The following is a 16,010-nucleotide window of genomic DNA, read 5'->3' on the forward strand; positions in this document are numbered from 1 at the left end:
CCAGCAAATGCTATCATCTCATTCTTCCTATGGCTCAGGAATATTTCATTGTGTGTATATACCACAGTTGCTACAGTTGCTTTATCCATTCATCTGTTGAAGGGCATCTACTTAGTTCCATAGCTTAGCTATTCTCAATTTGAGCTGCTATGAACATTGATGTGGCTATGTCACTGTAGTATGCTGATTTTAAGTTCTTTGCATTTAACCCAAGGGATGGGATTACTGGGTCAAATGGTGTCCATTCCAAGTTTTCTGAGGAATCTCCATAGTGCTTTCCAGAGTGGTTGTACCCATTTGCAGTCCCACCAGCAATGTGTGAGTGAACCTTTTCCCCCCAGCCTCGCCAACATTTACTGTTACATGTATTCTTGATAATTACTATTCTCAAGTGAGATGGACTCATAGCGTAGTTTTAATTTGCATTTCTGTAATTGTTAGAGATGTTGAAGGACATTTTTTCATGTTTTTGTCTGTTATTAATATTTTCAGAATAGTGCAGACCTTGCTTTGTCTGGCCTAGCTGGCCCATGTGCTGACCACGTAGTCTCAGGAGGCTGAGATGACTTTCCCAGCCTCCTGTCTCCTGGTGTGTTATTCACTCCCATGGTCTTGAAGACTGGTGTACTTTTTTTTTTTTTTTTAGAATTTTTAATATTTATTTTTTAGTTCTCGGCGGACACAACATCTTTGTTTGTATGTGGTGCTGAGGATCGAACCCGGGCCGCACGCATGCCAGGCGAGCACGCTACCGCTTGAGCCACATCCCCAGCCCCAAGACTGGTGTACTTTTAACTTGAAATTTTTTAGTACAACTGTTAACCCCATAAGACTGAGAGCTAGCTGGGTTGTCTTATTTCCCCTAAGGTGTCTATCCCTTAGTCCTAAAGGGTCCTTTTTCCATGGATGGAGGTCCCTGACTATTTCAAACCTACCAACTTCAATTCCTAGCTTCCAGAAGTCTGGTTATCAACATTCCAAACAAACAAACAAAAAAAAAAAAAAAAGGGGAGAAGGAGTAGAAGACTAGATCAAGATGTTTTCTTTAAAAAGTTTAGGTCAAAGTTGCTCACATTTTCTCTTCTTCTGTTCCTTGGTGATAACTTAATAATGAATTTATGCATAGTTTCAAAAAGAACCTGGAAAATACAGTTCCTCATTAGGAAATCCCATTCCAAAGGGATATATTATATAGTAAGAGGAGGAGATAACATTTTAATGGGTATCCAGTAGTGTCTGCTACTTGTCTAGCCACTAAAATTCTAGGTTAATTCTTCTCATTGATATGCTCATTCCCACCCCAAGGAAGACAACCCCAGTCCCATCTGGCTACTGCACCCCACTTAAACTGTATATCTGGGTGACATGCAGTTGTCTCTCTCAGATTCAGATACAGCTCTTCGGGGTCCAGTGATTCATTAACTGGAGAACACCTGCCTGCCTTTTCCAGTGCCTAGTAATAGAAATTGATGGTTGCATATGAGATGTCCTACTCTTAAACATCCCTGGGCCCTTCTACTACCATACGTCTTGGGAGGGATGGAATGAGAAACTAATTCTTCTGAAACCTCAAAGGAGATATGTTTAAGTAACTGGAAGAGAGAGAGAGAGAGAGAGAGAGAGAGAGAGAGAGAGAGAGAGAGAGAGAACATTGCTTTCTCTTTCTAGGAGAAAGTAGCATTAGACGGAAGGTACTTAGTGACAAAAAGCATTCTGTTTGGTGGTAATCTGTGAGGACAGACACTAGTAAATAAAGGTTTTTTTTAATATTTATTTATTTTTTAGTTGTAGCAAAACACAAGACCTTTATTTTATTTATTTTTATGTGGTGCTGAGGATCGAATCAGGCACCTTGCACATGCTAGGCAAGCACTCTACCACTGAGTCACAATCCCAGCCCCAAATAAAGGTTTTAATAAAGTGTTGCAGGAGTAAAGTGAGAAGAGAATCCAGAGCAAAATTTAATAGCAGCTCTCTAAAATAAGAATTACGTGATGGGGTCATCTTGATGTGTCCACTGAAAGATAAGGAATATTTTGATGAGTAACTGTTTTGACAGAACCATATCAAAAAGTACAAACATTCTGCCGGATGCTGTGGTGCTCACCTGTAATTCCAGTGGCTCAGGTTGTTGAGGCAGGAGGATCACGGGTTCAAAGCCAGCTTCAGCAACTTAGTGAGGCCCTAAGAAACTTGGTGAGACCCTGTCTCAAAATAAAAAATCACAGCATGTGGCTCAGTGGTTAAGTACCCATGGGTTCAATCCCTGGTAACTTCCCCCCTCACATATATGTATGTATATACATATGTACACACACACACACACACACACACACACACAGGACTCCACCTTTGATCCTCACTTCTTTCTTCTCCCATGAGGTGATGTGGAGACCATCTGTTCACCATTGTGTGCTAACTGTATTCTAATATAATTCAGACCATATATTGGACAGGCATCTTCCTGTTGGAGTAAAATGATTGTCTAAGTCAAAGATTCTATTTTTAACCAGATTTTTTTAAAGAGTTGAAATGAAGCCAGCTAGAGTTCAGCTAAAAGCATTTTAAAACATGCATAGGGATTTTAAAGTAAATTTCTACCAGCAGGGTAGAGCCAGGATACAGGCCATGAGGTGGGGAGGAGGCAGAGAAGAGGGTAGGATCACCTATTTGGATGGATGCCCAGGAATTTTCTGCATTTAGGCATTCACGCTTGCTTGGGAGTTGTTTACGCTCTGGCTTCAGTAGTAGGAGTGTATCCCTTTAAGGGAAAAGCGGGGAGCTCGGGAGATTAGAAGACTCTCTCCAGAGGGAGTAAAAGGGCACCGTCCACAACCGCAGCTGAAAAACACACAAGTTGTACACGATTTCCTTTCCTCTCCAAAGCAGATCCAACCCACATTTTCTTCCAGTGAAGAGAGGGAGAATTGGTGCCAATGAGCGGGCTGAAAGGAGGTGGGGCCAGACTGCCTGCCCCTGGGCTGGGCTGGTACTTGCTTAGTTGATGTTTCTTTACAGCAGAAAGCCAGAGTAACTTTCTCAGCTGAAGGATCAGCCAGGTGCTTCAGGAGAGAGAGTGAGAGGACACCACAGTGCTCCTCAGCTCTGGGCCTTGCAGGAGATGCCTTCTAAAGAGGGCAACCCAAAGTCACCTCTGTTACAGCATTTATTTGAGCATGAGGGCAGCTGTCTTTCTTAAGAACTGTTGATACACGAGTGCTTTCTGTCTCTTGTTCTTTCTTCAGGACAAGTGACATTGCCCTAGCCAGGTGAAGATCTCTGAAGACCATGACCAAGAAGAGAATCTCTGTGATTGGGGCTGGAGCCTCCGGGCTCTCTTCTATCAAGTGCTGTCTGGATGAAGACTTGGAACCTGTTTGCTTTGAAAGGACTGATGACATTGGTGGGCTCTGGAGGTATCAGGTAAGTCTTGTGTCCCTTAGTACTGGAATCCCTCCTTGCAGCTGGGTGCATGCAGTACGCTACCTCATGTCAGGTCATATGCGAGCTTGATAGTGACTAAACCTGACAGGACTCTGCCTGTTGGCTTCTTAACAGCCCCACCCCACCTTTTATGAGGGTTCTCTTTCCCTCTGTGGGCTGCAAAAGCATCACACAGGTGACTCTTTTCCCTATTCTACTGTTTATAAAATCCACAGAGAACATTTTCTTATATTAGTTTTGCTGTTTTTCAGAAGAGGGGAGAATGAGTAACGAAGCCACACACCTTAGAAAGCACATGGGGATTAGAAAATGTGGAGTGGTGGCTTCTGATGTGTCTTAAAGATAAATGAACACCCTCCACCTTCAGTCATCAACCTCATTTTTCCTTTTAAGAAAATCCAGCTATTTCTCTGACAATTCTAGTCCTTGAATAAAATATAAAATCTGATAGAATTGTTTGCTTTAAACTTCTTGCATTGAGAAGTTCAAAGTCCTTTGTCTTTCAGAAGAGGGCAGAGGGCAGAGAGCACCTGCAACTTGGTTTTCATGTCCTTGCATATACTCAGCTTTAAAGTTAAATTGATTAAATATGCATCCAATCCTGCAACTTGTTAGTAACCACTTAAAATATCATATACTTAAATGACAAAAACCTATTAAGTGCCAAAAAAATATCAGTCATCTTCACTGATCTCTAATTTGATTTGCTTTTAAACTCATTTTCTGAACCAGTGAATGAAATTGAGGTGCCATGGATATATTTCCCATCATAAAAACTAACACAGTGTTGGCCAACTGCTTAAAAGTAGATTGGGCTGAGGCTGTAGCTCAGTGGTACAGCACTTTCCTAGCATGTGTGAGGCACTGGGTCAATCATTAGCACCACATAAAAACAAAGGCATTCTGTCCATCTACAACTACAAAAAAATAAAATTTAAAAAGTGGCCTTATGACATTACTTTGTAGAACAAAAGTATTATATCTTGGCTTCATTTTGGGAACTAATTCTATCTGACAATACTCTTATTCATATCTAGAATGGATCCCCTTAGCAAATCCCTATACCTTTATCAGAATCAGTCAGATGTGGGCTGAAAAACCTGTTAATTCGGTTTTTAGTTAACAGAAAATTCTACTGTTGGAATCCAGTCACACCCTAGTGTGCAGGTTAAAAGCACTGCTTTAGATTCAAAGACTGTCCTTTACAAGAAGTATGGCCTTGGGCAAATCATTACACCTCTCTGTGCCCACTGTTTTTTAATCTTTACAAAGGGATAATAGTAATACCCACCTTAAACATTTATCTTGGGTAATAAGTGGATGAATAATTACATCAATCACTTGCAAAAGTGCTGGTTCTGCATAGTGCTACAAGTCAGTTATTATTTAGGCCTAGAGTGGGACCCCCACATTGTAGCTGGATTTGGCAATTACCAAAAAGGAATGAAATCAGGTGAGGCAGAGATGATGTTGGGAGGGTAGCCATTACCCTGCCTGATTAACATGTTTCTGGTTTTTATCTCTAAAGCGATTTAAAATTATTACCTGCTGAAAATACAGCATGGGGACTTTTTTCATTATTATCTTCTGGGCAAAATTTCAATACCTTATGAACTGCTTCCTTTGGGGGGAAACTGTTTCCTCATAACACTCTGACTTCTCTTAACACAGACATGCCTATAGGGCTCACCATTATATTCTAGACCAAGAAGGATGCCTGGTGTATATTAGCTTCCCAATATATTTATGTTTAATATGTGGATTCCTGAGAAGGAAACTGTCATCAGTGGCTACTAAAAATGTTTACCGTGCTGGAGACCCTCCTTCTCACATTTTCCACAGTTAATTAGCTGTGGAGACTAAGGTATTGTTAAACATCCTTTAATGTTGGACTGAAGTATCTTACTTCAGTGCTGCTGGTGGTCACCTGAGAATTTTTTCTGAGACATGCTTCTCTATCACTCCCTTGCTTGTTATTTGGAGTCTAGCTGTCTCTCCACCCCTCAAAACTTTTCTATAATTTGTTAGAGGTTTCGTATGTAGAATTGGTCTAAGCACTTTGGAATTCCACCTCCACTGCCGGATGTTCAGTAAGAACACTGGGAATTCAGGGCTTCCGTTTTCCCTTTTCTTTGACAGGTTCCTGGACTCAGTATATTTTTATTTTCTTCTCAGATAGTACCATTTGTACTTCCCTACCGTGATTCCTTTCTGTTTTCTATCTGCCAAACAAGTGTTTTCTCAGATACCACCATTTGTATTTTCCTCTCTCTTTTCCTTTCATGTTCCACCTACCAAACTGGTGTAGCCTTCTCCTGGTACAGCTGAATACTGTCTCACAGTAATCATAGAAGTTCTCAAGACATTAATGTCAGTCAACTCCTGATCTCTTCATTAACATTAAATAAGACTGATGGTGGAAAGTAGGTGCTAATGTGATATATACCCATTTATTTGATGTTACCTTATGAATGCAATAGCTTTAAAAAGTAATAAATTTCTTACAAAACACTGAGGATTTAACTCTATACTATCTAATAATCATTGCTATTTTTTGGTCAAACTGGATTTTTAAGAATTATTAAAGCATGCTAAACTATGCTTTTCAAACTTCAGTGTACACATGAATTACTGGAGATTCTGATTAATTAATTTAGGGTATACCAAGATTCCACATTTCTAACAAGCCCTAAGTGCATCACATAATAAAGTTATAAAGTATAGACAATAGATACACCACGGAATGTAAAATGTTGCTGTTTAATCAGTGTTCATTTAAAATAGAAAATTAATTAATAAACATCCTTAAATGAAATGTTTTTTAAAAAACTATAAATTTCATAGTTCTTCCTTTCTCAAAAGAAGACGACGACGACAATAAGTGGATTAAAAATTACGTAAGAGGGAGGAGTGTCCAGCTGTACACTGAAGAGCTAATCCCTGGGGGAACATTGACAGGAAAGGGTGTCAGCCACTTGTGAGATTCTGGAGTTGATCTTGAGCTCTCTGCTAGGTGTTTCTCATACACACTGATGTGAAGGCGAAGGCCTTACAGCCTCTACCGCAGCTTTCCCAGGCCTTAAAGGAGGATGATGTTGTGTCCTTACAATCAGACCAGCGGTGATCTATGACACTCACGTTTCTGGGCTGAGACTGTCCCTAGAGGGTGCGGAGATGCAGAGACCTGCTTCCTCCCGCTGCCCTCGGCACTTGGCGGTTTAGCTGAGGGTGGTTGCAGAAAGGACTTGCAGTTGATGGAGTAAGTGGCTGTGAGCTCTCCAGGGCCAGCACACTGCCTCTGACTGGCAGTTCTCAGACTTGTCGTCACGTTAGACAGGCAGCACTCAGAAGAATTCCTAGGAGGAGAGCCCAGGCTCTATGTTTCTTGAAAAGTTCTCCATCTGATTTCCGTGTGCAGACACCAGAACTGGGAAGTGCCATTCAAACAGCGCGCCTGTGCGTGGGGTTTGTGGAGCACCACAGGGACACCCACGCTGTCCTCATTCCTCCCTCCCCCTTGTTGTACCTTCTACCCCTTCAGCCCATTCAGCTCCAACTCACTCCCTTATGTCCTCTCCTTCCTCTTTTTTAAAAATGCTTTAATATGCTTTATTTTTAGATAAGTTTTAAGTTCATACAAAATTGAGCTTCTGCCTTTTTAGGTGCACAGCTTGCCTCATTATCGTCGTCCCCTGTAGTGTGCTACATTTGCCACACTCAATGACAGATTATCCATCATTCACAGCTCTTGGTTTACAGGAAGTTTCACTATTGGTTTTGCATATTCTATGGGTTTGCATAAATGTATAATAACATATATCCATATTATAGTCTTATACTGCATAGCTGGTTTTGTTGTTGTTTTGCTTTTGGAGGTGCTGGGGATTGAGCCCAGTGCTTCGGGCGTGCTAGGCAAACATTCTACCACTGAGCTACATCCCCAGCCCTTTATTTATTTTTTTTAAATTGGCAAACTGGGACTATAACTCAGAGGTAGTGCTTGCCTAGCGTGTTCAAGGCCCTGAGTTCGATTCCCAGTGCCACAAAAGAAGCAGAAAAAAATTATTGACCAGTATAATTATCCTAACAGTGAGATCCAGTGTGATGTATCTGTACCTGCACATAGCATGATTTGGTCAGTTTCATTCCCCGGTACCTCCTCTTGCCTTCCCCTCTTCTACCACACTGGTCTACTCCCTTCCCTCCCCTTTTCACTCCCGCTTCCACACAGGAGAGAAAACATGACTCTCTGAGTCTAACTTTCTTCACTTAGCCTGATTTTCTCTAGTTCTATCCATTTTCCTACAAATGACATAATTTCATCTTTCTTATGACTGAATAAAACTCCATTGTGTACCTCTGCCACATTTTCTCTGTCTATTCACCTGTGGATGGACACCTAAGCTGATTCCATAATTTGGTTATTGTGGATTGTGCTGCAATAAATGGGTATGCGTCTATCACTGTAGTATTCTGACTTTAATTTTTCTGGATAAATACTAAGGAGTGGTATCGCTGAGCCATATGGTGATTCCATTCCTACACTTTTGAGGAAACTCCATACTGATTTTCTTAGTGGTTGTACTAATTAACAATGTATAAAGATTTCTTTTTTCCCCACATTCTTGCAAGCATTTATTATTATTTGTATTTTTGATGAATACCTTTCTAATTAGAGTGAAACAAAATCTTGGTGTAGTTTTGATTTTCATTTTCTTGATGGCTAAAGATTTTGAACAGTTTTACAGACATTAGTTATTCATTTGTATTTCTTCTTTTGAGAAATGTCTGTTTAGCTTATCTGCCCATTTATTAACTGGGTTATTATTTTTTGGTGTTTTTAAAAATTCTTTATATATCTGGGATATTAATCCTCTGTCAAAAGAGTAGCTGGCAAAGATGTTCTCCCATTCCATGGGCTCTCTTTCCACACTTCTTTTCCCTATGACATACAAAGGCTTTGGAACTGGATGTCCTCCCTCGTATTAGCTTTTGGGATGTTTCCCAAGGAGTCTGAGGGAATTGTTGCCTGAGCCTATGTTGGAGTGTTGACTCTGCTTTCTTTTAGTAGTTATGGAGTTATTGGACCTCTTCCTCAGTTCTGGTTCACTTCAAGTCCCTTTTGTGCAGCTGATAGATAAGGATCTACTTCCATTCCTCTACATTTGGACATCATGTTTTTTTAGTACCATTTTTTTAAAGGCTGTCTTTTCTCCAACTTGTGTTCTTGGCACTTTTGTCAAATATCAGCTGACCATATCTGTGTGGGTCTGACTATTCCTTCTCTGTTCCCCTGGCCTCCATGTCTGTCTGTACGCCATAGCACACTATCTTTAATATTATAGCTAGGAGGTATGATTTGAAACTTGGGAATTGTGGTGCCTCCAGCATGGCTTTATGTCTAAGCATTACTTGAGAGATTCTGGGTCTTATATTCTTCTACGTGAATTTAGACGGTGAAGAGTGCCATTGTATTCTGATGAGAATCGCACTGAATCTGTAGCTCACTTTTGGGAATATGACCATGTAACACATGAATCCCACCCAGGACACGGGGTCTTTCCGTGTTGCAGTGCAGTCTTCCGTGTCTTCCTGCAGTGCACTATAGTTCTCACTGTGGAGCTCTTCTGCCTTCCTGGTTAGATTTATTCCTAGAGTTGTTTTTCTTTGCTTTTGCTTTTTTTTTTTTTTTTAAAGCTATTGTTGGAAATGTTTTCCTGATTTTTTTTTCAGTTAATTCATTATTGGTGTGTAGGAAAACTGTTAATTTTGTATTTTCATTTTGGAACCTGTTACTTTGCTTAATTTACTAGTCCTAGAAGTCTTCTGGTGGAGATTTTTGTTTTTGAGGGGGTCTTTTCTTTCTTTATCATTTTTGTCTTGTTCTTGGTACACTTGTGCTTTGAATACCCCAGACCAGCTGGCCCCTTAGGCTCCACTTTTCACTGACTGGTAGGTTCCCATGCTGAGTCAGTCTGGAAATAGAATGGAGTCTATAACAGACTGGGGAGAAGCTCTTGGGAGCCATGGTGCCCACAGAGGCTGGTCTTTCAGTTCTCGGAGCTACCCACAGGTATCTTCCCCACAGCATTCCTATAGCAACATGGATAGCCCATTCTTCATTCAGAATTACTTACTTTTCCCTCAGTGACCTCTTTCTGTTCCAGGGTCCCATCCAGGACAGTACATTACATTTAATCGTCAGGTCTCCTTATGCTCCCCTTCACTGTGACAATTATTTTAGACTTTCCTAGGTTTTGATGACTTGGCAGTTTTGAGGAGCACTGGTCAGTATTTTTTAGATTATCTTTCAATTGAGATTTGTCTGCTGTTTTCTCATGGTTACTGCGGTTATAGGGTTTTTGAGAGTAATACTGAAAAGGTAATACCACTCTCATGATATCATTTCAAAGATACATTCTGTCAGCAAGCCTTATCATTATTTTGTTAATAGTGATGCCTTCCCCGAAGTGGAGTTTGTCAGATTTTGCCAGAGTAAACTTTATCCCTTTTATCTCTCTTGCTTTGCTATACTCAACTCTTTGAAGAAAGCTTATTATGCACAGCCTATACTTAAGGACAAAATTAGCTATTTTTAGACTTCTGTCTTCCCACAGAAACTTTAGAATCAGTTTGTTGATGACTAAAATGTAGCTTGCAGAGATTTGATTGGGATTGCATTGCATCTATAGATCAAGTTAGGAAGAAATGACATCATAATTTTGGTTTCTCTAGATTCATTCTCATAATTATATAACTAATTCATTCCTAAGCATTCATTAATCATTCACTATATATCAGGGACTGCATTGTTGACAGAAATATAAAGAATAATAAGGCATGTACACTACCCTCAGATCCCTTACAATCATGGAAACAAATGCAGAATGATATAATCTGTTTACATTGCTTTTATAGCAATATGAATTGAAAGGTTTGGGGACTTGGAGGATCAATGGAACTACAGGAAAGTCTTCCTCAAAAAAGTAACATTTGATATAACTCGAATGAAGGTATGAATTTTTCAAGAAGTAGTGATATGCACAAAAGTTTTAAGTTGTAAAAGAGCCTACATTATTTCAGCTAGTAATTTAATGACTCGGGAATACGGGATTTGTTAAGGGGAACACTGAATGAAGATTAAAAGCCATAGTGGGCTAGATGTGAAAAGTGCTAAATTTTAGAATAAGTAGGTTGGTTTCCAGAAGGAATAGAAGCCAATGAGCAGTGGAGTAACGGGATGTTCTTTGTATTCAGCAGGATACCTGTGGAATAGTGTCAAAGATAGATTGTACTTCATGTTGAGATACTGTAACATAACTAAACCACTCGGAGATTTGGGGATGTTTTAAGTTACTATTAACTAATACAAACTTAATTAAATAATAATTAATTTAAATAATATAAAGTGGTATCTTTTTGCATTTGACTTTTATATTATTCCACAATTTTCCTTTAAAAGTTTCAAAAATGAGATAGATATGTCTCATTCACATTGTTTTGAATTAAACTTTTATTTATTTCATAAATTTGTTGTGTTTTATGTTAAATTTGCTTTTTCTATGCATTCCTTTCTCAATTCAATCTGACATACATTTATTAAACATTTATTGAGGGCTATTTGTAATTTTAGATACTCTGGAAAAAAGCATGACTACAATTTAAAGTCATTCAGTGCCATTTCGACTGTATCCTGTTGGTCAAAAACAAGTCATAACGATAACTGGGATTCAAGGGGAAGGAACTACACAGGGGCACAAGAACAGGGGGAGGTGTGGAGGCCATGTATGTGTGTCATTTGTTTGAATTGTCATTTATTTCAGGAAATTTCTTCAACTATTCATTGGCTGTTTTATAAATCATGAAATTAATTCTCAAGTTGTTCTTATTTACTACAGGAAAATCCTGAAGAAGGAAGAGCCAGTATCTACAAATCAGTGATCATCAACACTTCTAAGGAGATGATGTGCTTCAGTGACTACCCCGTCCCGGATCATTACCCTAACTTCATGCACAATTCCCAGATCCTAGAGTACTTCAGGATGTATGCCAAGGACTTCAACCTTTTAAAGTATATCCAGTTCAAGGTAGGCACTTTGTGGGTGTCTTGGTGTCTGAAGTTGTTCATCAAGTAGGTGAAGAACGTGGTTTCATCAACCAGTAGCACATGTAAATACGGGAGCGATATACTCAAGTATAAAGTCTCCACTCTCAGTTTCCTCTCTCTAAAATGCCCATGGAAAGCTCTCTTTTACATATTCTGGCTGCAGATTCAGAAAGATACCTGCCAGAGTGTTTTCATTGCCTTCATTCCACACTCCCTGCTTATGATCAAGGAGATGAGGGGAATGAATAAGTGTGGGAACTTGAAACCCTCCTGTCCCACAACCTGTTCACTCCTGCTTAATTCTTTTACACTTTCTGAAGCACTTTCCAATATATTATTTTATGTGATCATCACAACAACCTGGTGAAGTACTTAGTGACTGGGAAGTTATTGAGGAAGCAAAGGAGTTGACTCAGGTGGAGAGAGTAGAATATTGAAGTGGGAAACAAAGTCCTGAATTCTGGCCCTTGTTCTTGCCCCTCATTAGTGACCTAAGACCAGTAATTTCTCAATTTGAACTTATCTTGATTCTCTTTTCTGTGAAAGAAGATGGTTGTACTGTATGAGGTTCCTTCCTTCTCTAGAGTCTGCTGTGACTTTCCCGTAGTTCATAACCATGGCCATATTATATCACCTGGCCCAGAGTCCAAACCTTCCACCTTTTTATGTTTAGCAACAATGACAAAGTGGCAACGTCTGGTGACAATTTCCAAAGCCGGTTATGCATAGCCTAGTGGTGCATCTCTTCACTTGTTTAGGTGACACTTGTCGAACAAGTTTGTCACTGTACTAAGCAGTGATGCTGCAAAGACAGAAGCCATAAGTAACTTAACAGTCTACATCAAGGACGCAGAAAAATTATTATTATACATAGAAGGAAATTATTATTATACATAGAAGGAACAAACCAAGTGACAAGTACCATGGAGGCTACACCTGCAGTTCAGAAGGGGGATGTTTAGCCCATCAGGGCCAAGGAGTCAAGTTCCAGGAAAGATTTTTGGAGAAGACAGTGTCCAAGCCAAGCCTTCAGTAGGAAGCAGTCTTCAGATGAAGAAGGAATAAAAGGGTGACCAAGTAGAAGCACCAGCTTGTGTAAAAACACATGGCAGGGACTGGAAATGGCACAGGAGGTTGAAGCCTAGACAGTGCTTCTACCAGTCACCAAGACATCATAGCCAGACCCTAGAAGCACACTGGAATGTATTCTTGATGTTTCCCTGGCTGGGCAGAGTCACCTATATTTATTGGTTTTTTTTTTTTTGAAAAGCTAAAAATTATTCCACTGACTACTCTATCTCACAACCTATTTCTTTAGAATAACTTGTGAAGTGAGCATATTTAGAAGACAGAGATTCCTTTACAAAAAATAAGAGCCACTGAGATAGGTTCCTGCTCTAACAGGAAAGGTAGCCTCATAGCCACAAGTTTAAGTCTAGCCAAAGAGAACAGGACTTGGGAGTAAGAAGACATCAGAGAGTTTGGGGAGTCTGGGTTAGAGGGGGACAGGTGCTTAGTGCAGAGTGCCACAGAAGTACAGGAGAAATCCAGGCTTTTTCAGGTGCTGCCATGCCTCAAGGTAGAGACTAAGAGTCCTACCAATCTCTACTTTTCTAGAAGCAGAGGAGAGTACATTGGTCTGTCAACTCTGCTTACTTTGTCTGCCTTATGGTTTCTCAGACCACGGCCCCAAACAAGGCTGTTCTTTATGGAGTATGAGAATCAAGTATCCTGCAAGGACCCTAACCCTGACCCTAATGATGAGATGGCACTGTGGTATCAGCCCATGGTGTGACATTTTGCAGGAAAAGCCATGTCAGGGCTGATATCCACTGTACAGGCTGTGGTTAAGTGCCTGGTGTATGTCACTTTTCTTTCAGACCACTGTGTGCAGTGTGAAGAAGCGGCCTGATTTCTCTACTTCAGGACAATGGGAGGTGGTCACCGAGTGTGAAGGAAAAAAGGAGGTTGGTGTCTTTGATGGAGTCATGGTTTGCACTGGCCATCACACTAACGCTCACTTGCCCCTGGAAAGCTTTCCAGGTGAGTGACCTTCCAGGAAGGAGATGACCCTTGAGCCAGGCCTGTGACCCTGAGGAATAGAAGGGTTGTGGTCTGAGTGATTTTTACCTTGGGGTGGAGTAAGACCCTCATTAGGCATGTTCCCTTGAGGATGGAATAACCTGTGTCATCGCCATTTGGGGACTAGAGTTAATGGTGATTTTAGAGTTTAGAGGTCTGTGAACAATCATGCCACCACATAATGACATTTCAGGCAAGGTTGGAGTACATATAGAATGATGATCCCATAAGATGATAAGGGCACTGGAAATCTTCTATTGCTGAGTAGTGTCCTAACCAGTACCACACCGTGGTGACACTGATGCACAAAGCCCTGTGTGCGGTCCATTGTGGAAGGTCACAGCCCATACAATTGTGTGTGTGGTACGTGATACTGACAAACAACTGTGTCATGGTTTATGTATTACTGAGCTACACATTTCTCTTAGTGTGTGCTCCAACTACTTCTAGGAAAGTTTACTGTACAACTGTCTGCCATGTCACCAGCGATAGCTTCACAGGCCTCCTGTTTATTGTGGGTCTTGATGGCATCAAGAGGCTATACTGAGGGACTGGCCCATACAATATGGGCTGTGTGAGTACTCTGTGATTTTTTTCACAATGATGAGACCAAAATTACAGTAACATTTTCAGAATGTATATATTTCTTTCAAGTGGCACATGATTGTATTTAGTTTCATAATGACTTTGGTTTTCTTTTTTATTTTTAATTAATTAATTTATTTTAATTAGGTATATATGACAGCAGAATGCATTTTGATTCATTGTACAGCACAACTTTTCATTTCTCTGGTTGCATATGATGTAGCATCACACCATGTGCAGTCACACATGTACCTAGGGTAATGATGTCCATCTCATTCCACCATCTTTCCTTAGGATCAAAAAAGAAGACCGTGGAGCTCTTACTCAGTATTGGTTCAGATATGGAATTTCTCAGTAATTGAGGAAACAAACAAATATTGAGTTTCTAATGCTTAAATGAAAGCTTGAATAATTTAGTTTCAGTTTGGAGTCTGAACTTTTTTTTTTTTAGAAAATGTACTTTATGTATCTCCTAGAGTATACAAAAACATATATACTCTAATTGAAGTGGGAGTATGTAACTAAGGGAATGAAAGATAAAAGAGAATGGCAGCAGTTTGAATTTGTGGGTCTACAAATCCAAAATACAAACTACTTATGATACAGGAATCACAAATTACTATTCCAAGGCTATGGAAGAAAAAAATAAGCCAAAGTATTCAAGAAGACAAAATAGCTGAATAAAGGGAGAATATGTGGAGAATATGTGCTTCAACTTTAAATTCTACAAAAGAAAGATTTTACAAATGATATCCAACTTATAAACTATCATCCAATAATTATTTTCCGTTCTCTTGCAGGAATTGAGAAGTTCAAAGGACAGTATTTCCACAGTCGAGACTATAAAAACCCTGAGGCATTTGCTGGAAAAAGAGTCATCATAATTGGCATTGGGAATTCCGGAGGGGATCTCGCTGTAGAGATCAGCCACACAGCCAAGCAGGTTTGAGCCATTCTATCTGCAGCCTCACCCAGGAGATAGACCCACAGCGTGTGGTCGGCTGCACTTTGCCCACTAGTGCCGGTGGCAAATACAGGGCTTGGTTTCATGCCTCCGTTGGCATTATGATGGATGCTACTGGAGAGGTGCGGTTAGGGTTGGGGTTCCATTACTCACTTGGCTTCATACTAAGGAATAAGTTCACGGCTTCAGGTTGCACTCACAATCCCAGTTAGCCTTTCCCTGGCTTTGATGAAGCCAAGTATTTGCTGGAAGAGGTTGTGAGAATGCAACACTGACAGTGTGAATCGTCCATTGGCCAGAAGAAATGTGTTCATATACACATGTGGAAAGCACACTGTGGTCATTGAAAACTTTTCATTAACAGGATGGTGGGTGAATTTCCTTTTTGCCCCCCAAATGGGAAAAAAAGAAACAATCTAAATCTTTCCAAAAACAATGTCGACATCAGCATAAAGAGTGTCTGTGTAGTAGCTTATGTGACAGCTTGTGCCAGCTGTTGCCTGCAGTTAGGTAGCACAGAAGGAGAGTCACTCCAAATCAAGTTCTATCTCCTTGGTTTTTTGTTTTGTTTGTTTTGGTTTCTGTGTCATAGATTTTGAGCTTTGAAGAAACTGTCTTCACTGTAAAATCCTAGAAAAAGGCATATCATTATGACATTTTTTTGTCTTCATTGAATCATAACTTTATTAGCAATAGGTAAATGCCTGGTTGTTCTTCAGTAACTTTAATTATGCTATGCTTCTCTAATACTATGGGGTTGTGCTCAGTGGTAGAGCACTTGCCTAGCATGCATGAGGCACCACATACAAATAAACAAATAAAATAAAG

At 40.1% G+C, this 16,010-nt stretch overlaps 1 protein-coding gene across 1 annotated transcript in view; it reads left to right on the forward strand.

Moving 5' to 3' along the window:
• Positions 1-2,866: 2,866 nt before the first annotated feature.
• Positions 2,867-16,010, forward strand: part of Fmo5 (flavin containing dimethylaniline monoxygenase 5) — a 28,692-nt gene continuing 15,548 nt past the window's right edge. The window contains exons 1-5 of the mRNA XM_077791251.1: positions 2,867-2,955; positions 3,246-3,423; positions 11,343-11,531; positions 13,432-13,594; positions 15,019-15,161. Of these exons, the coding sequence (XP_077647377.1) occupies positions 3,289-3,423; positions 11,343-11,531; positions 13,432-13,594; positions 15,019-15,161 (630 nt within the window). The 5' untranslated portion in view covers positions 2,867-2,955; positions 3,246-3,288. The remainder of the gene's footprint in view (positions 2,956-3,245; positions 3,424-11,342; positions 11,532-13,431; positions 13,595-15,018; positions 15,162-16,010) is intronic.

Source organism: Urocitellus parryii, chromosome 11 (genome assembly GCF_045843805.1).
Source record: "Urocitellus parryii isolate mUroPar1 chromosome 11, mUroPar1.hap1, whole genome shotgun sequence".
NCBI lineage: Eukaryota > Metazoa > Chordata > Mammalia > Rodentia > Sciuridae > Urocitellus > Urocitellus parryii.